General features: G+C 39.8%; 1 protein-coding gene across 1 annotated transcript; it reads right to left on the bottom strand.

Annotated features, from left to right (window-relative positions):
- Window positions 1-2220: 2220 nt before the first annotated feature.
- GPNMB (glycoprotein nmb) lies at window positions 2221-18516 on the bottom strand. The gene is made up of 12 exons (XM_027895863.1): window positions 18444-18516; window positions 17564-17717; window positions 12546-12692; window positions 11690-11833; window positions 10195-10374; window positions 8960-9118; window positions 8184-8492; window positions 6876-6998; window positions 6063-6165; window positions 4979-5184; window positions 3551-3638; window positions 2221-2735 (listed from the first exon to the last, which is right to left on the bottom strand). The coding sequence occupies exons 2-12, from the start codon at window positions 17631-17633 to the stop codon at window positions 2582-2584; spliced, it is 1683 nt and encodes a 560-aa protein (XP_027751664.1). The 5' UTR covers window positions 17634-17717; window positions 18444-18516; the 3' UTR covers window positions 2221-2581.
- Between the last annotated feature and the right edge of the window lie 1380 nt (window positions 18517-19896).

Raw genomic sequence — 19896 nt, 5'->3', positions numbered from 1 at the left:
CTGAGTACACTTGAAGGGGGACTGCAAAATCAGCTGGATAACCAATGGCAGTACCAGGTGTGAACTAAGGGTAAAGCAAATTTGTGTTTTCTGGAGGTAGATACTGTTTTGATCAATAATTGGGCAACTCGTCAAGTTGCTTATCTCCAAGTATTTCTTTCTGAGACAAAGAAAATCTGGTCTTTAAAATCATTAGATGGTTTATTTGTCAGTGCAGCAGTTAAATTCCATTGTATAAAAGTAAAGATGTATGAAATAGAAGTTACAGCTGAAAATGCAAAATCATACTATAAAAGTGTAATAGTCTGACATGATACTTAAAGGGAGGTAATGCAATATATTCTGTATACTTAAGTTAAAGAATAAAAAAGTTCTTAACATATGCCTGAAAGCTATTTTCTGTGCAAAAGCTTATGACATCTCTGAGCTCCTAACATGCAGTGTTTTGCAGAAATAAGATGCTTTCTACATACAGCCTAGGCCAGTGGTAGCCTGCATCTTCACTAATCCTAAGATGTGACAGATTTAATGTTTTCATGCTTCATTTCAGGTCATCTCAAGCTTTCTACTGAACCCCTGTCCTGCCTCAAGCTAGAGCAACAAATACAAATTACAGTCCTGCCTGACTGATAACGGAAGACGTAACATTCAGGCAGTAATTTTTGCAGAAAATATGTTTTGTGTTTAAGTCAGAAAATAGTCCTAGATGCCCAGTTCTGTTTAGACAATGGGATGTTAACTGTAAGGAAGATGGAACAATAGCAAATACACTGCTTTTAATAATATAACTGAAATGGCCATGAAAGAATTAAAATAATGAGGGAACCTGGGGGGGGGGGGGAAGAACAAAATAGGCTGGTGAGCATTTGACGGATCTGATAAAACAGTAGGAAAGTGCGTTTATGCTTAAATCTCCTAAAAACAGCATGTATCACACATGTTTCAAGACACAGTAACTAAGCTAATTATCTTGAAATATAGATCGTCAAAGAATTCAGTGTTTAGAAATGGATTGTGTTAGGTCATTGCCAGCCTCCATTTTGGTTTTAACCCTTACTATTAACAGCAGGGCTTTTATGGAACATGAACTATAAAGCATTTTTGATCTGCTTGCTCATCTCAGTAAAGCTCTTTAGCAACCTTTTCTCTGCTAAAAATAAGATGCTGTCCTTTTGTCATCATCCAGTGACCAAGCCTTCAGCAGTTTGCTGCTGATCTCACACTGTGAAATGCCACAATGCTGAATGGTGAGCATGTGTGGCTACAAAGCCAGACTGCTTGGGAAAAGCCTCAGAGTTTGGGTTTTTTAACACAGAGTTGCAGCTAGAGTGATCAAGGCACATTGGTTTTACTTAAGTTTATATTTTCTAAGCTGCATCATGCAAAAGCAGAAACTGGAACATACTGCTTTATTTATATTGGGCTTTTCATTTTTTGATTAAGTGGTCAAAGACAGAGGGATGTAGGAGCAAGCAGAAATTACTGTATCTTTACAACAGGAGAGAGAGAAATGAAAAGAGAAGGGGAAAAGGGAGTTGAATGCTACCCCTTCCTGCTAGACCCTTCCTTCTGCTGACCCTTGTATATGGAGCATATATCCACACATCTGTCCTTCCAGGGAATGGTGGTGCCAATCCGGTCTCTCAAGAGCAGTGGAAACAGAGGAGACAAAGACAGCATCAGCAATCGCATCTGAGGATTTTACACGGGACTCAGAGTAAAAGTTTGGACAGGGAGAGCTGAGCCAATAGGCCTCATCTTGTTGCTCGGGTGTCTGTGGTCTAGTTTATAGTGAGACTCATGCACTGGTAGCCATGTCCAGTGGCAAAGTAAATGTGTCCAACCCTGTTTTCTGGCCCTGAGGCCAACTGGAATTTAATGAGCTGCACCCATGCTATTGAACCCTGCAAATCAGGGTGGCAGCTGCCAAACTCCCGGTGGCGATCTGTCCCTCTGGTGGTTCCCAGAATCTAGGGTTTGCTTGGTGGGGAGCTAGAGCGCCCCAGGCAAGTCTGTGCTCCCAAACAGTTTAACAGCAGCAGCGGTTCAGTGTCAATGCCTGGGAATAGGCCATGGCACGTTTCATTCCACAGACATAACATGTGACTGCCCCCCATGATTCTTTCAAGCAAAGACATGAATCCTGCTAAGGCAATAAGCAGCAATAAAAGCTAAGTGTTTACAAGTTGGTTGGTTGTTGGGGTTTTTCTGTCTTTTTTAAATTAACCTCTCCCCCTCCTCCCCTTCCAAATTATGGATATGAGTAATTTTGCAGGTTGTTAACCTAGAAGTAAAAAAACCCAGATAAGGGTGTGGGAGTGGGGGGGCTGTTAGTTGTTCAGAAGAGTATATCCTAGATCACAAATAAGAACAGCAAGTGCTTAAAACTACTTCCTTGTTTTCTATAAAGGACTACTTTAATGTTTCTAATTGCACCAAGCCCCAAAAGTTATTATCCCATCTATATGTGCTTTCACCTTACTCCCTCTTGTTTTTTTTTTTTTTCAATAACAAGAAAGCCCTATTAAAGTATAGTTCAATATTAGTTCTGTACTTAATCTAGTAGTGTTACACCAAAGGTTTAAACAATGCCTGGTTTACTTTTCAACAGAGGATTTCTCTCAGTGGTATTAGGGAAGAAAATGGCTTTGAAACTGCTGAAGTAAGCAGTGAATCCCTCCTGCTTCTCTGTTTGTCCTGCGCTTCTCTCAATAGGCTTGTATTGCTTGTATCTCCTGCAAGGAATGTGCACAGTTAGTGGCTGAAAGACATTTAAATGAAAGTCCACATTTAGCATGCCACCAGTGCATAAGAGCATTAATAATTTATTCATCATACATTCTCTCTCTTCCTTCCCTGTCCAATCCCATCTAATGGCTGGTCAGTAGTGGTGACTAGGACCTGGTTAAAGAGAAGGTTCCCTGGCTTAGTGGAGAACTGTTCTCTGTGGAGGTGCGTGTTTCTCAACAGCGACTGTGAAGGGTGAGCACACACTTGGCTCAGGAGCCTTGGTGCAGTCTTAAAGTCTCATGAGAAACAACTAAGCTAATATTGTAGTAACGTGCTTCTGTAAACTACTGTCTTGCATCCCCAGCACCTTTTTCCCAAAGAGTTTATTTGTCCGTTATTTAATGAAGAATTTTGGTGATTAATTCTCAATCTGTCAGTCACTTGCAAACACTTCTTTTAAGAGTTTTAGAGATAAATTAAATTTCTGCTTTTTCAGTTTCACTACATATATAAATCGCATCATGCAGTGTGAGTTTGCTTTCCGCTTACATGCAGTTCCCAGGACTGCTAGTATTAGTAGTTTATGGGTGCAGAACATAATTTCTATGAAAACCCTTAACATCTGCATATTTTCCAATGGTTTCGTAGCCTAAGCCAATAATCTCATTTTCTTGAATATTTGCCAAAGTGTTTATGAAATGCAATGATAAAGAAACAAAAACGTAGCTAAAGCTAATTTAAGTTGCTTGGTTTGTTGATTTAAACTTAATGTTTTGACAGTTCCTTGAACTGTTTTTAATCACAGAAACTAGCAACTTACTTGTAAAGGACAAATGCCCCAATGGTGGCAAAAACTGCCAACAAGCCAAGGAAGATAAAGACACCTTCAGTTGTTCTGTATGATGATCCTAGAGTTCAGAAAACAGAATGATTAAAAGTTATCCTGTTTTACAGTGAGATAGACTTTCTAAAGAAAATCCCATTTTTACTTCATTGCTGTATGGACTGAAGTAGACCTAATAGCTCTAATACATTAAGCAACGGAAGTCGGTGACTGGCAGGAGGTGGTGCTTTCATTGTAATTCTCTATTCCACCAGAGTGTGAGTTGGGCTTTACCAGTTTTCTCATGCTTCTCAGACATGTGGCTGCCCTTCCAGCATGGAAAGGAATGAAGGGTCTTACTGGCACCCCAGGAGTTGAAGCTAATCTGCTTTGATTATAGTGGAAGCCCCAAAGTACAATTTAGCTTTGCCCTCTGGAGGAGACCTAGGTAGACCAGCCTCGTCGGGCTGAAGGCCTCTGTGAATACAGTTTTGGAAAATCCCGCATGCTTGTTTTCTCCTTTAGGAGCCAGAAGGCACTTACAGCTCTGGCACTGGGCCTTAGTCATAATGAACTGATTGGAGTACACATACATTTATACCTAGATTAAGTAAAATCAGTCAAAATTACTGAGAAAAATTACCACAAAGGGTCAATTTCTTGGCTGATAGTAAATAAAGAGTTCAGAAGAGTCACTAGAACATTGTAATGGGAAGTCAGGAGGGCAGTGGAGTGGGAGCAGAGAGACAGCATGATCATTTAGACTTCTGACTGAGGCTGAGTTTAGTACCCGATTCTGTCAAAGACTGCTTAGATAGCTATGAGCAAGATACAGTGATACTCTTCCAAACAAAGGTAAACCTCCTGTTCTGAAATAGTTACCCTGGGCAGACTCTGTAGTCAATGGATGCTACACAGATCATTCCAGAACCTGCTTTATCTTATCCTCGTGTAAAATAGAAACCTGGTCAAGGTTAATGGGATACAAAGAGGGCCTAGGGCAGCCAACTCTGCTGCAGACTTTAATTCTATCTCAAGTGAGCTGAACTCCTCTCTGTTTCTGCTGTTTCTCCATATGTGGGTATGTCCCCCACCTGCTTTTCTGCCCAACAGAGTTTTCGGTGGAAAAATACATTATGGCTTAAGAACTGTTCATACTCAGTAGTACTGAAAAGTTTTTATAATTACCTTACTCATTGGATCGTAAACATAAATCAACCAAGGTCTAACACCTAAAATTCCTGTAGGGAAATAATTGTCCCCTTGTCTTTGCATCGACTCTCACACAAGCTGGCACAGTCTCAGCTGAGACCTCCAGGCTTAATAAAAACCCCATATATATTCCTGTGCTCTTTCCCCTGCAGTGAAATGACCACAGGAAGAAGCTACTCACAGACAACCCACATTTGCTCTGTGTGGACTCACCTCCATTTACAGAAATCAGCGCACTGGCAAGGGCTTGACTCGAGTCATCACCCAAGGTGATGTTTATACAGTACGTTCCAGGTTCCTCAAAAGATCTCCTGATGGTGAGTAAACATTCATCGCTGATGTCGACGGGGTCACATACCACACTCTTGGACACCTGGCAAGTGGGGTCAGAAACTACTGTGCAGACATCTGTGGGCAGACTGGGATGAGAAGAGAGAACATATTGCATCTGTGGAGTCCTACTAGCCCGGTTCATAGACACATTGCACCGGTACACCAGTTTTATACTGGTGCCTGTTGACATCAGTGGCACTATAGTGATTCAGGAGTGTTTTATTAATACTATATATAGTTTTTACATACCTATACATTTATATATGCACATGTGGATTTTATACAGAATGCATATATACAATCTATATAGTTATTTCCTTGTTCTGCTTATCATTTAACATTTTATGGTGATCACAAAATTATGAGTATCAAATCAACTTATAAAGTCCATTACCTTTAATACATATCATAAAGAAAGGAATGCAGATTTTTACAAGTAGTATCATGTGTCAAAAAAGAAAACGCTAGATTAAGAGAGATTAATTGTTTTCCAGTTGTATTACCAAGGTTATTCTTGTACTTCTTAGTCCTCTCAATTCTAATCTTAGAGGAGCTAGGACTATTAGTGCAATGTTTTCCTATCCAAGAAATTGCTTGGACATGCCCATTTACTTCATGTCCAAAAAGGAAAGATTTCTTTACAATTTCAGTAAACTGATTCTGATTTTACAATAGGTGCTGAAATCTTTTTTTGCCAGGAAAATAAAGAATTGTTTCTACCTACAATTCTAGTTCTGTTATTTTTACTGAGACTTGAAGTTTGCTCTGAATCCTAGGCGCCTGGCAGTAACCTCTGTTGCCATAGTTTACAAATGAGACTTGCATTATCTTTTGTTCCAGTCAAGAAATAGAAACACTGCAGTTCCCAAATTTTGTTCATGCAGCTGCCTCTAAGTGCAGACAGCATTTCAGCACCTAATTATTTTTAATGAGGGAACACTGACCACTTCATTCACACACTTACCTCCCTTGGCAGGTAACAACAAAGTCAACCAGGGAGTTTTCAGCTTGACTTTCTGTCATCTGGATGCTCGTCATCTGAATAATATTTACCTCAAGGATTCCCTCTGGGAGAGGAAACACATGTCAGCGGTAGGACACATGACAAGCTCTGAAGTCTGTGTGTGCTGAACCTCAAGTGTTTGCTGATGCTCAGTTCAGGTCTTGTTTTCCATAACCTCCTCTCCCTCTTAGTGGTTTGAAAGTTGAGAAATTTTTCCAGTGCTTTCCCTGTGAGGCTGCTCCTTTCTGGTCTGCTTCTTTACCCCATTATTATTATTTACTTATTTATTTTACTAGATCACTTCCCACTACATGTGACTTCTCTGCATTCAAAGGTTGATTCAACTTTATTTAAACCCCCTACCCAGCCCATATGCTCCTGGTGTGGCAGGTTCAGAAGATGATGATAGAGAGAGGAGTGATACTGTGCACACCCCTACCAGCCATTTTCCAGCCCAAGTGCCTGGAAACACCAGGGGTAGTACGGGGTCAGCCATCAGCAGGCATCCAGAACAAAGCCCAGCCTCCTGTGTCTGAAACCAAGGGACCATAACCTCTGCCACTAGGTCCTGACGGAGTGCATGAAGAAACCAAAGTCAGCCAGTTAGATGTCTCTTCATTAATCTTTACAACTCTCAACCATGTCAGTAAGAAGGATCTTATTATGGGTCTGATGTATTTGATAAAATGTTGTCTAAATAAATACTATCCCTACCATACGTTTTTGTACATTGTTAGTGCCATAATTTTGTTCTGGTGTTGGCCATGTCCTTACCTACAACAGAGATACCACTTCCATAGTATCCATTTCTGTAAATATGGCAACCTCCATCAGGATTATCCTCCATTGACTCAACAACGGCAGAAGGGTCTGAACTGGAAGATACTGCAGTCGTTACTGTTTGAGGGAAAAGGAATAGATACACAACTTTAGAACAAGCTCCACTTAGGGGTATTCTGAACATGACCATATGTTCCAACTGCCTTCATTCCATAGGTCATTAGTGACTTTGGTTTGCAGCTGTGCAGTCATGTATGTATCTGATGGGATCACGACAATAATCTCTAAATAAAACACGCGTGCTCAGCTGTAGAACGCTGGAGTGGCATGGGTAGCCTCATTCTAAAAGCCACCTTGCTAGTCACCCATCTCTGTGAAATGAAAGGGAGACTACAAGATGTAATACAATTAAACACTTCTTTGAAATCCCCAAATCAACTATATAAGAAATCCGAAGGCCAGTAAAAGATTTAAAATGCTTTCTTTAAAAGCTGGTATTTTCCCACTGCTCTACATTACAGCTAGCGGAAAAATGAAGAAGGGAAGTGGTGAAAATTATGTATTTCCTTTCATTTTTGATTCCCACTCAACATTTTGGTAAAAGCACATATTAAAAATACGAAATTTGAAAAATATAGCCACATTTACAATCTCATAATAATAGTATTATAGCTGAAACTGCAGGCCTTCTGCAAGCCTTAAAACCCTCTGAGGTCATAAACCAACTCTGAAAATGATGGAAGTTGTTCTGAAATATGATAGCCAATAAATTTAAAGTGGAAAAGCTGTTTTGGGTTAAAGCCATGTGGAAATCCCGTATTTTTGAATATGACTGAGTTGTTCTAGTTCAATCTGATCTCATTCAATTTTGCATAGAATTTAATGCAATCCAGAAAGGAACTTGCAAGAGTGTTCTGAAATACCTCTTTCTCACTTTGAATTCACATCTTACCTCAAAAGATGACCCTGAATATGAAAGGCTAAAATGTCCTGACCTGGTGTGATGGGTGTTATACAATAAAATTTACGTGTACTGTATGTCCACCTGAAGACACCTGTATGCTGTCACTGTGGGGGTAGGACCGGATGTGTACTGTGTTAAATATGTAAGTGATCCCTACCGTAGAGTCATAGAAGAGTTTATTTTATTGGTTCTGTCTCTAAACCAAGTTATGGAGGGTTTGCAGAGCCTTGCAGCTCTTTCATGATGACAGTAAACCTCCTAAAGATATGGATTTAAAATATCAGAAGTTAGAGTTTTAGCATAGCTTCAAATGCCACTGTTGTTTGCTAAATTCTTACCTGCTGAGGTGGGTGGTGGTGCAGTGGGTGTTACTGGCCTGCAGGGCACAGGAATAATGGCTTGGACAGTCAAATTCAGAGTGAAGTTTCCTTGCAGAGTGTAAGTGTGAGAGGTAGTAGAACTGCTGGCTACAAATAAGCCACTTCCATCTCCAAAGTTCCACTTGTAGGAGATGGCAGAGTTATTAAGATAGTAGCTGGGATCATGGATTTTCACATCAAATGTAATTGGTGAGTCTTTGATAAAAATGGAGTCTGAGATATTGCGATCATGTTTTTGGAACATACTCACAAGTACTGGAATTTTGTCTGGAGGAGAAAAGAAAAAAAAAGGAGTAAATAAAGCATAGATGCCTGGCTACAGCAACAAACAGCTCCAAAGTCCCTGAGCAGCAACAATCAGAATATGAGACATTAGTATCTTTAGCACGGCCTTCTACTTTAATTTGATTTATGATCTGATGACTAAATGTCATTAGGAAACAGCTACCCAGAAAAGTATGGAAACAAATGAGGAATCAGAGACATCTGTGGAAGATTGCATTTCCTTTCATAAATAATTTTTCATTCCAAAGTAGAGGTGTCACTACTGAGCTAGACACAAAAGTAACTTGCTCTACTCAAGGCAATTTACCAGAGATTCCACTTTCACATTAAAAGTATTTCTTGGGCCAGTGTCCTCTTTTCATACCAGATGCTGCTTGTGCTGAATTCTTTTAACACCTAAGCAACAAATACCCCCAGTATTTTATTACAGTTTACTCCAGCACACTCACCTGTTACAGAGTAAACAGCTTTTGCTCTCGCAACTGGAACGTATCCTGAGTGCCCTCTCCTGTAAATGGACACTGCCATCGCGTGTTTGCCAAGAGTGATATTTGCTGTGTTGACCGAAAACTTTGCTGAAGATCGTCCCGTTGTTTGGTAATACTGACCTGAAAGAGAACATGAACTTAATGTTTTCCCCTTCAGCCTAGATACAAGCTGTTTCATGAGAGGCAATATCTCTGAGAATCTTGGATTGTCTAAATCAAAACAAATAGTTTAGAATTGTCTTCCAGTAATCTGGCAGGTGTTCTTCGAGGACTGAATACTTTTACTATGTGTTTACTCCCATTATTTATTTCCGTGTTTTTTCAAAGGTGTCAGAAAGAGGTCCCAAATTCACTAATCCAAGAAAAATTTGCCAAAGCATCTACATCTTTCCAAAGCAATTGTTATATTAAGTCATTAAGATTGATGGTGTTAGGCACTTTAAGAGATCTTGTGTTTTCTTTCAGTGTAGCCGGAAGATACAATACCTTTTACTTCATACCCTAGAACCATTTGTGTATATTTGTTTATTTGTGTATATTTGTTTATTTGTCTTTTTAACAGACCTGATTCAGGTAGATAAAAACTATCACCTCTACATAAAATTTGGAACATTATTATTACTCATGCTCTGACAATACTGACAATAATACTGATTTAGCCAAGCAAACTTAGGATAGAAAGATTTAGTATGTAGCCAAGGGCAGGAATAGCCCAACCATTACATTCTCAGGAGCAGGAAACACCGAAAATCCGCATCAGTGACCAGACCAGTATCACACAGTCAGTGGCAATTCTCACCTCCCCAGGGGCAAGAAATGCTACACTGTTAAACTGATGATATACAGCGCTGTGTTCTCTCTTAAATTTAAGAGTCTGCAGTGGCAGTGAACAGTCAACAAATCATGTGACTGACTTGCTCTGACCCTCCATTTTCCTAGAAAAGGACTTTGAGTACTGCTGAAAGAAGTAAATTAATATTCTTCAATGGTAGTACTGTGAATGTAGATTTAAAGAGAATCTTCTGGTAATACATGATTTTCAGACCGAATATCTGGAAAGTGGGAAATTAATTCATTATCTCCACTCAAGAGCGTGGAATCATTTTTAAAGGACTTTTATTGAAACATACTTGATGAATGAGTCAGTGTACAAAGGTTTGCAGCTCCCAAACCGAGGTACACGTTGTGGTACTAACCAAATGTGTGAAACACGTAGACAAAGTTCCTTCTCCTCCAGCCAGGATGATGAGGGAAAGGTCTCCCATCTGGGAATACATTATGGCTGCGATTGCTTGTGCAGTTTTCCCAGACACAGTTGTCGATCCATTCAGTCCAGTTGTAGACATAGACTTGCTGATCCTCAGAAGCTGGAGGATCTAAGGGTAGAAATAGGATGAGTTCTGACCAACTGACAAATGTGCAGAAAGTCAGGTAACAGGAGGCAGGCATCCCCAGTTATAGGAGTTATTGCACCTAAACAACAAGGTAGAGTATGTTTAGACTGACATCCTTTTTTTTTTTTTTTTCTGAGACTATGCTTTGTTTGGGTTTTAATATAAACACTGAATTGTTCCATCTTGGTGGTTTTTTATCTAAAAGTTTAAAAAAATTTTACTGTCTAATGGGCCAGACACAATTTAAATTGCTTGCCCAAAAACTTGCTGTAGAGTATGCAGGGGGCTACTCTTTCGCTGAAGTTAATGGGGTTACCTAAATATTTGACAAGGAGAATCTAAAATTTTAAGTAGAAATAATGGCCATGGAAGCACTGGGAGGAAGTGACTTAGTTTGTTTTGTCAGAAAAGTTTTCTATTACACCTTTTAATAACTTAAACATGAATTTCAGTTTTTTTCTGAAAGTTTCCTCCCCCAAACAGCAAAGTGGATATTAAACAGAGAATGGATATCAACTGTAAACAAAGCAATAGACAGTTAAAAACTAGAACTTAGGCTGACAAAAAAATTGCTGATATTTCCTGAAATGAAAATTACTTTGATCAGTAAAAAATTTGTTGAACATTTATGGATTCAGAGCGTGAAAGGTATAACACCATGTTTAATTCTAGATCCAGCAGCTTCAAACATTGGAATTATGATAGGATTTTTTACTCCATGTAACAGTAAATAAGATGAAAGAAGGTGGTTCTTTGAGGAAAATATTGCTTGACTTTTAAATTTTTTTTTTTTTTTTTTTTTTTAATTCTTAGAACTTGGGAGTATGAGATTTACTCATTCTTGAGGGTTTTTCAGGAGGCAGGTGTGGTTACTGAATTCTACAACTCCTAACTGAAAAAAAACACCTAGTTTTATAAATTTACAGCTTTGTAAGTTTTGAAGAAAACAGTGTGACTGTGCAATGTTGTGCCTGAGCTGAAAAGCATTAACAGTTCTGTTAGGAAGGCAAATAACACAACTGTTTTGGGAACGCAATTTTATGGCGTTGGTCAATCTCAAATTACCTGGTCATTATATATAGTGGGGCAGAACACGAAAAATATCACAGTGATCTTCTTAGGAGAGAAACTGGAGAGGCACGGGTTAGGTAGGCACAAGTATTGTTATCAGTTAAAAGCAACTTGGCTGTTGTTCATAGGGTGCACCTGTGATGCTTTCAGAGCTTCGTGACATGTTCGCACCAGCACCAGCACCAGGCAGATGTGTGTACAGTGCAGGGAAATTGCCATTACCTACCTTGGGTACAGTTTCTGTTGTATACTATGTTGCCATCGTTATCTTCCTCCTGGCACTTAGGAAACTGGAGAGTGACAACAAAGGTCACGTTGGATCCTACCAGGGCTGGGCTATCACTGTCCAATTTGGCTGTCACCCTTCCCCCTGTAGAAAAGAAAATGGGTCTTCACTGCAGTAAAGGATGCATCAGAGCAGAAGCTACCATCAACTGTGCACTATTTACATGAGAAATGCTTTATTGATTACTCTGCTTCTAAGGGGTTTCATGCTTCTAAGTCACTTGCACTTTTATCAAAACCACAAATTGAAAAAAATTGGGGGAATCATCATATCCCCCCACATCACTTAATGGTCTGCCATAAATTTCCTTCATAGAGCTAAGAATAGTTTTCTACACATGGGGGTCAATATATTCCAAAGGAGAAAATTTTTGTTTCTCTCCAGGGATGCAGTCATTAGACCTCATGTCAGGTGATAATAAACAGGATCTTTGCCAAAGCTGTCAAACTGAGGCCCATGTGCCCTACTGAGGAAGCAGATGATACTGAGGAAGCAGATGAAGCTAGCTGTCCTCTAGGGCATGTTTCGAATAATGGACTGTCCTAGAGCCCTTCTTAATAAGAATTAATGTCTGAGACTAGTAGTCATGGGAAAACATTTTATGTAGTAGCTCACTGTTCTGCTTCCTCAGACAACCTACTGGAAATGGTATCAAAGCCAACCATCTCTAATTTGCTGTTCTCTGCAGCAGTGGATATTGCCTCTATGAAGATGTACTAAAGCACCTACACCCTGCAATGAGCTGGATTTCCTGGCCAATTTTTTAAGAATCTTTGAAATGCATGTGTGCCATCACCTTTCCAGCAATCCTTCCATCTGGGATCTCCTTCTTTCCAGAAAGGATAAAGCTTTTCGTTCCATTTATTTTGATCAGTAGACCAGCCTTGAAGCTTCTTGTAGGATGTGGCAGAAGTACTTTCGTAGCTCAGCACATCTTGAAACCCTAGAGAGAAAACCAAACATGTAATGTAATGCCATTTTCCCTAACACCCTGCAAAGGCATTGCTTCTGTGCTGAATGGCCTTTTGATTATAATTATATTCTTGTAGTGATAGAAAACTTTTCACCAGTAGAAAGTTAGGGAATTTTATCATCTCAGCTATAAACACATCAACTATAGTCAACAATAAAGACAATTCCACCACTGTCAGACTGACCTTTTTTTTCCAACATGCAGTATTGCAAACTTTTCAGAGAGAGAATAAAAATGTTTACAACATTTTGACCATATCAGAGCAATTTTTTGTATGAATTGACACAACCCTGCAACAGTCAGGCTGGCTGTATAGAGGTTGCTTGATTTCCGACGGTTTGCTTGGTCATAAATGTACGAGTAAAAGGCTAACAGGATAAATTCACTCTGTGTCTGAGTTTTGCTCTAGTGTAAGTTATGCCAGGAATTAATTTTGACCCAGTGAAGCTCCTTTGGTGAGTTGGCTAATGGTTTGGGTGGGAGGGGTGGAATTAATTATAACAGAAGCTGGTATTTCCAGAAAAGGAAATTTAGAGCTGAATAGTAAATTCAATGTGTTTGCAATATAACAACAATAACATATTAAGCTTCATGTCTATTACTTAAAACTGGCTCTGATATTAAATAACTTCAATAACCTCTTTCTTCTCATATTACTACAAATGATGGGCTAAAACTTTTCCCAGGCTTCTGGATTCCTCTTTCTGTTGCAAAGGACAGATAGTGAAAAGCAAAATAAATATCCAAATAACCTCTAGGAACACATCAGCCACTATAGGATGCCATAAAAATATGTTCATATGTATGTTCATGGGCAGAGCTCCATTAAAGCCTGGAGGCTTTACAGAACTCTCTCATGTTAGTCAGGTAAGGTAACTGCTGGGTGTGCCGTTCTGTCACAACATCAAGAAAGTTAGGATTTCTGTTTTCCATGGCTTTCTTGTAAAGGAAGCTGATGCAGGACGCTTCTGAAATTTATACCCAGTGCAACAAAGTTCTGGGTGACTTCAAGGGAAATGCAGAGACCTGTAAGAAGGGCGAGAACGGCCCTGTGCGCTGTAACCTAACTGGCTATGTTGGAATTTCTCCAAGCTTTGGAAAAGGCCCGGAGGAGGTGTAGCCAGTTTAAGCACAGTCTTCAGAGGTGTGTGACTCCTAATTTTACTGCAAGGGAGAACCAAAACAACTGTGCTGAAGAAGAGGCAGGAGCTGCTTTCTCATGATGTTTTATTACCCAGTGAGATTTCTGCTGGGCAGGAAGGACATCCCTTGGCCAGTGCCATCTCAACTCTGAGCTGATGATCGTAGCTCTCTCCCCAGTCTTGAGGACTGAAAGGTTTGAGGAAAAGAATGGATTTTGTACTCAGAAACATAACCTCCCACAGTCTTTTGCCCTACAGGAACTCCCTGCAGTCTCACTTAAATCACTTGAATCGATTATTTCCTGCAGATTTAATATATTTTGATGTGAGCAAAGTGTAACATCAGGACTGGTATTTACTTAATGACCTGTATCACATGATGTGTTGTTTTCAGTCTTGGTCAGAAGAAGAGTTTGGTAATGTTGTCCTTCAGAAACTTTGCTCAGGAAAAAAAAACAGATTAGCAACTATAAAAGCATTTCACAAAGGTTTATCAAGTTCAATTGCATTTTAGGTCATTAAATTAATATGTCATATTATTTGAATTAAATGGCTACACATTTTTTGTAATTTCTTTTCCCCAGTCTCTTTGATTTTATCTAGAAATTAGTTAATGTGTAAAAATGTTTTGATTTTCTCAAATCAAAACTTTTCAATCATTGTTTTTTTCCCAAATGCTCAACTCATCAAGAAGATCTAGATCACTTTTAATTTTATAAATGCTTTTAATTTTGAATTTTCAGTAACAATCCTTGAATTCAGAATTCATTTTCTGGGCCAGCTTTGGTAATAACTGTGGTCACTGCTTCTAAATCAAAAGGTCCTTAGGCATTTCTTTGCCTCCCTGATGTGCTTTGTTTAGTTCAGTCGAATATAAAACATTTCACAAGCTTCAGCACAAGACAAAGAAGGTTTTTCAGATGAGGAAAACCTTCTGCACTGGTTTCTCTAACACATGGAACTGAAGATTTTCGGTTGCTGAATCTAAAGGAAAAAAAGCTTAAATGTATTTCTTCTTCAACAATGAAAACCACTCAAGAACAGATGTTGGTCATAACCAAAATTAGAGCAATTCAGTTTGAAATAGAATAATGTTACACTCCAAGGATCTGATTACTGTAATAGTTTTGGTGAGGTGATCATAGGAGAAAAGATCTTATGCTCCAATTGCCTTCCTTATTTCTCATTCTGGTTTTTATTTTGGTGAAAAATGTAGCAAAGATGAGAAGTTCAGTATTTCCTGTGATAGTGTATTAGTCGTGAAAGAGAGAACAAAAGCCAGTGTTAGGACAGCAGCAGTAAAAAGATGACTCAGATATAGAGGATAAAAGTGTATTAGAAGTATAAAGGCTGATGCTATGGCATCAGACAGTAATGTAAACTTTCTAAAGAAAGTTTATATAGAAACATAATAAAGCAAAAAGAATTTGAGGAACAACTTGCAAAAACATAAAAATTACGAATTTTTTTTTTTTTTTTAATATAAAGGAAGTTGGAAAGCTTGCCAGGAAATCTAGGGCCAAAAGATGATGTAGATACAAAAGAAGCATTCAGGGAAGATAAAGGAATAGTCATATACATCGGTTTACATTTTCACAAAGGAAGAACATAGGAGGTTTCTGTGCTAGAGTTTTTCTTGACAATGACAAAGAACCTCCCTCAAAACAAAGTGTGGCACAAAAAAACGAATTACAGAACAAATCAGAAAAATTTCAAATTTGTCTAGATAGGATGGCCCAAGTATGGAAGATATTCAAGAGTGAAATAAATGAGCTATTAACCATAGCATGTAGCATCTTGCTTAACACTGCTTCAGTGACTGAGAAAAAAAAATTGGCAAGTGTGTTGACAGTTTTTAAGAACACTTCCAGGGAAGATTTAGAGGATTACAAAACGTTTGAGGCTCAAATTGGAGAGGCTGGTAAAAACAGCAGTGAAAAACAGAATTAGCAGAAACTGCATTAATATGATATGCTGTAAAAGGAGTGCATTTCTCACAAACATATTCTGAGTTTTGCTGAGAGAAACAGAGAGCATGGGAACAAGGCTGACCTGCCTGCTACACTCTGCTTGAGTTCCAGACAGCATTTGATGAGGTCCCTTGCTGAAGGCATGTAAAGCAATTAAGTTACTGTGGGATAAGAATAAAGGATTTCACATGAATAAATGATTGGTTAGGATATATGAAACAAAAGTTATGAATAAGTGCCCAGTTTTCTGAATTATTAAAATAATTTAAAATATTCATAATCTGAAAAACAGGTAAACAGTAGAGTTCGTTAATCTGCTAAAGACAGTGCATAAAGTAATAGAGGGGAGGACTGTGTGAGACTCAAGGGCTCAAGAATCAAACTGTATGAAAGTCAGCATAGTTAAATTTAACCTTACTTTGAGAATGAGGGACTCTAAACTAACTCTAACTCAGAGGTGAGATCTTGTAGCTTTACAGTTCTGAATGCAGTGCTCATTGGTAGTTGAAAAACTAGGAAAAGGCTAGATAGAGAACAAACATGAGCATTACAGCACTGTATAATTCCATGTCTAGAGTACTACATGCTGTTCTGTTCTCTGTAGCTCAAGCAGAGTATAAGAGAACTGAAAAAAATACAGAGAAAGGTGGTAAGGATGCTACAAAGGGAAAAAATTGTTTCTATCTGAGGAACAGTTAAATAGACTATGTCTTGAAGCCTGGAGAAGAGGTGATAGAGGAGAACATAAAAACAGGATCATGAACAGCACAGAGGAAGAAGTTAAAAGTACAAAAGGAGAATCAAATGAAACCAGCAGGTTCTAAGTGCATGAAAGATACTTCTTCATATAAGGCACAGTTAAGGTGTGAAATTTCTTTCTGGCAGGATGTAGTGTGTCCCAAAAATTTATATGGGGTTGCAATCAAAATGCAAGTGTATGAACGGATGAAAGAAAGTTTAGTAAAAGCTGTTAAATACAATGACTCTACATCTGATTGAGGCAGTTCTGCTCCTGTAAATCATCAGTAGCTGGCAAAGTGTCCTGACTTGCACTGCTATTTCCCATGGGAGGTTAGATGGATGCTCAGCTTTTACGATCTTCAATTTCCATACTGTAGATTCTGGAATTTGAGCAGAAAATCCTATTGCTATATTCCCAGCCCTGAGCTCAGGAAGTCATCTTAATACTTGAGTCAAATCGAGAGCCCAGAAAGAAGCAGAAGATCAGCCCAATCCCTGGCTGTGGTGGCTTGCAAATCTAATTCCTTGACTGGTCTACCTGAGGTTGGGGTTGGGGATCCACAGCGTGGACTGGGTGTCCCAGTGTGGAGCACTGTCTCTGGCCTGGCCTCTCCCAGCTACAGCTAAGCTGAGCAAACTATGAGAAATTCACCCTGCATCTGCATTTTTAGCCATGCCTGAGCTTGGGAAATACTGTTAGAAATTTGTTGTCAAGAGCCAAGGCTTAGCTGCAGTCAGCTCTGTGTACCTGCAGAGCGCAGGGAACAGATAACTGAACAGTTCCCAGCATATTTCCCCAGCTTAGGCACCATTTCCACCCAGAGTCAGGCAACCCTGAGGTGGAGCTAGCTCTCTCCTACTGGTGTCCAGGCACAGCTCCAGCAACCACCTCATGTGCAAGGAGCAGCCACTGTCACTGCACTTGGCTTGGGTCGCCGAGCCCACAGAGGCAGAGAGGGAGAGATGACGGGATGAAGGAAGCACTTACGTGTAGCGGCAGCACATAGCACTGCTTCGGCCAGGAGCAGCAATCCGAGGTGGTGGCGAACACCGCTCATGCTAGAGGAGACCCTGGCTCAGCTCAGCGCGCACAGAGGAGCAGCGTGGCCGGTGCCTGCGTACGGTAACTCCTCCGGTCCCCACTGCGAAGTGAGAATGAATTTTCTCCACTGCTCTGCCCTCCGATTAAATGAAGGGCCCCGGGACTCATCATGTGATGGAATTAAGCAGAGATGCATGATTTTGTCTTCAGCTTCTTTCAGCTCATGTGCTTATGACTCACTCCCTTTGCTTTCAGCATTCCCTGGGAATTCTGAGAGACCTGTTTAGAGCCACACCATTTACCTCAGGGGCATTTTTATACTAGTTTTGCACTATGATCAATTTTTGTGCTTAATTTGTTTTTAAATTAAGAACACTTATTTCCAGAAATCCAAATGAATTCTTGCCCCAGCCTGATTTGCAAGTGTTACTGCAACAGCTCACTGCTTTTGATGAACCCGTCGCTACTTAATCACATGGCTCTCCCAAATGCTGGGCAACAACTGTACAGTAAGTGGAGAACAGCCAACTCAAACACATCCCCTGATCTGGCTCCTGATCAGACTTGATTGTTAAGGAAAACGTTATTTAAACATTTAGTGTGTACATGCATGTCCCATGCAGCCATGGTCAGAAGAAGAATCATAACCCCTGTGTGGTGATGGCCAGTCAATATCTGGCTTGCGAGTTGCCATGACCCCACACAGACAAGTACTTGATTGTATAAACTTCATGGAGTGTAGAGATAAAGAAAAAGTAGATTTTGCTGCCCAACCTAGTAATGAAGTCCAACCAATGGCTCAAGAGGAGCAGATTGCAAACTGCACCAGATGGTTCAAGTTCAGGTTCAACAGGCTTCACCAGCCCAGGTGTTCTTCTGCAGGCAGTGCAGCAGCTGAATTTTGTTGCAGCCCTGGCAGCCTTGTGAAGTTTCTTGCTGTTGTTTGCAGCTTTGGTAAGACGACATAGCACAGAAAAAAATAAAGTCCTCAAGAGAGAATTCAGCAGTAGTTTCAGTGATCCCAAAGTATAGCACTCGTAAGCAAGACACTGGTTAGCCAGAAACCAGAAAGCTGAGCAACACTAAACCATTTTTATTTTGTGCAGGGCAGGTGGAAATCCGTAAGTTCAAGGCACTGTCAACAGAATGAAAAGATTGTTCAGTGGAAGGGAATTTTAGAACTCTGACTACTTATTATTTTTTATTTTTGATTTGTTCTTAGTTTCTTCCATTTTTCTAGTGTTTTCTACTAGCTGTGTAAGTTACTGTCACTACCCTGAGCACCAGAGCCAGCACTTCTCTCAGTAACACAGGCTCTGATGTCCAGCATATGTAGGCTCCATGCTTCAGCACCTCCTGGCTGGAGCTAACCCTCCTTCTTACTGCAAACCAAGGAGAAGGGTGAAGGCAATAGCCTTAGGGATACCAGGCTTGTTTAAACTAAGCCCTCTTTATCTGGTAGAAAGGAAAGAGAGCATAAATCAAAGTCAAAGCTGTGACTGACTATGCAAAAAAAATCATATGATTGCAACTTCCTCATGTGATTGTTGCATTTTTGTTGTTATTCAATCAGCTACATCCCAGTTGAAATGTCAGGTTTCGAAGCCATTCACAATTATTTTTTAAACCACGTGGGACATTAATTGCACTCCTTTGTTTCCAGGTTGTTAATCCTCGAAGTGAAAAGTGACCTTCAAACACTGTGGTTCAGCACTGGGGGCCTGATCCAAAGTCTGCTGGGGAGAAAGGAGGTTTGAACTCTCATTCCCAAGAGGATTTTAAGAACCTCCAGAGGAAAGCTGCTGACAACAAATGCCTGTTAATTAAAAACAAAAATTGATCAGCCTAAAAACAATGAAGCTGGTTAGGACGGAGTTTTTTGCCATGTTATTTGATACATGAAATTGTTACATAAATTTTGAGTGACAATCTCAATTAGGACCAGCTGGTGAAAATTATTAAACATGTTGTAAATAGACTTCAAAGGCACTGAAGATCAGGCCTGTGGTTAGAGGAATCCAAAACCACCAGGGCTGGGATAATAACTAAAAGGGGGTTTTACTGTGATGCTACGGTCCCTCATGTTCTCCCTCCTCGGCTCTTGGGCCTGAGACTACACATTCCTGCAGGGCTGAGATAGAAAATGTTTGGGTCTGCCTGTGCTGTGGCTGCATCCAACAACATTCATAAAAAAAGAGGAGAGGAGAAAACCATATAAGAAGGGAAGAAAGAGCTAGGAGGAACAGAGGTGTAAAAGAAGTGAAAATAAGAATAAAAAA

The sequence above is a fragment of the Empidonax traillii genome, unplaced genomic scaffold (genome assembly GCF_003031625.1).
Source record: "Empidonax traillii isolate 1590-97213 ecotype Southwest subspecies unplaced genomic scaffold, ASM303162v1 scaffold17:size2698205, whole genome shotgun sequence".
Taxonomy (NCBI): domain Eukaryota; kingdom Metazoa; phylum Chordata; class Aves; order Passeriformes; family Tyrannidae; genus Empidonax; species Empidonax traillii.
The sequence above is the reverse complement of the archived record's forward strand: the minus strand, read 5'-3'. Positions and strand labels throughout refer to the sequence as shown.

Coding starts and splice junctions, on each gene's coding strand:
- GPNMB (XM_027895863.1), bottom strand. CDS start 17,633: ATGAGCGGTGTTCGCCACCACCTCGGATTGCTGCTCCTGGCCGAAGCA. Junction 9,119..10,194: donor CTACGTGTTTCACACATTTG/GTTAGTACCACA, acceptor GTTCTCTTTCAG/GTCAGTATTACCAAACAACG. Junction 3,639..4,978: donor GCTGATTTCTGTAAATGGAG/GTGAGTCCACAC, acceptor TCTGAACTCTAG/GATCATCATACAGAACAACT.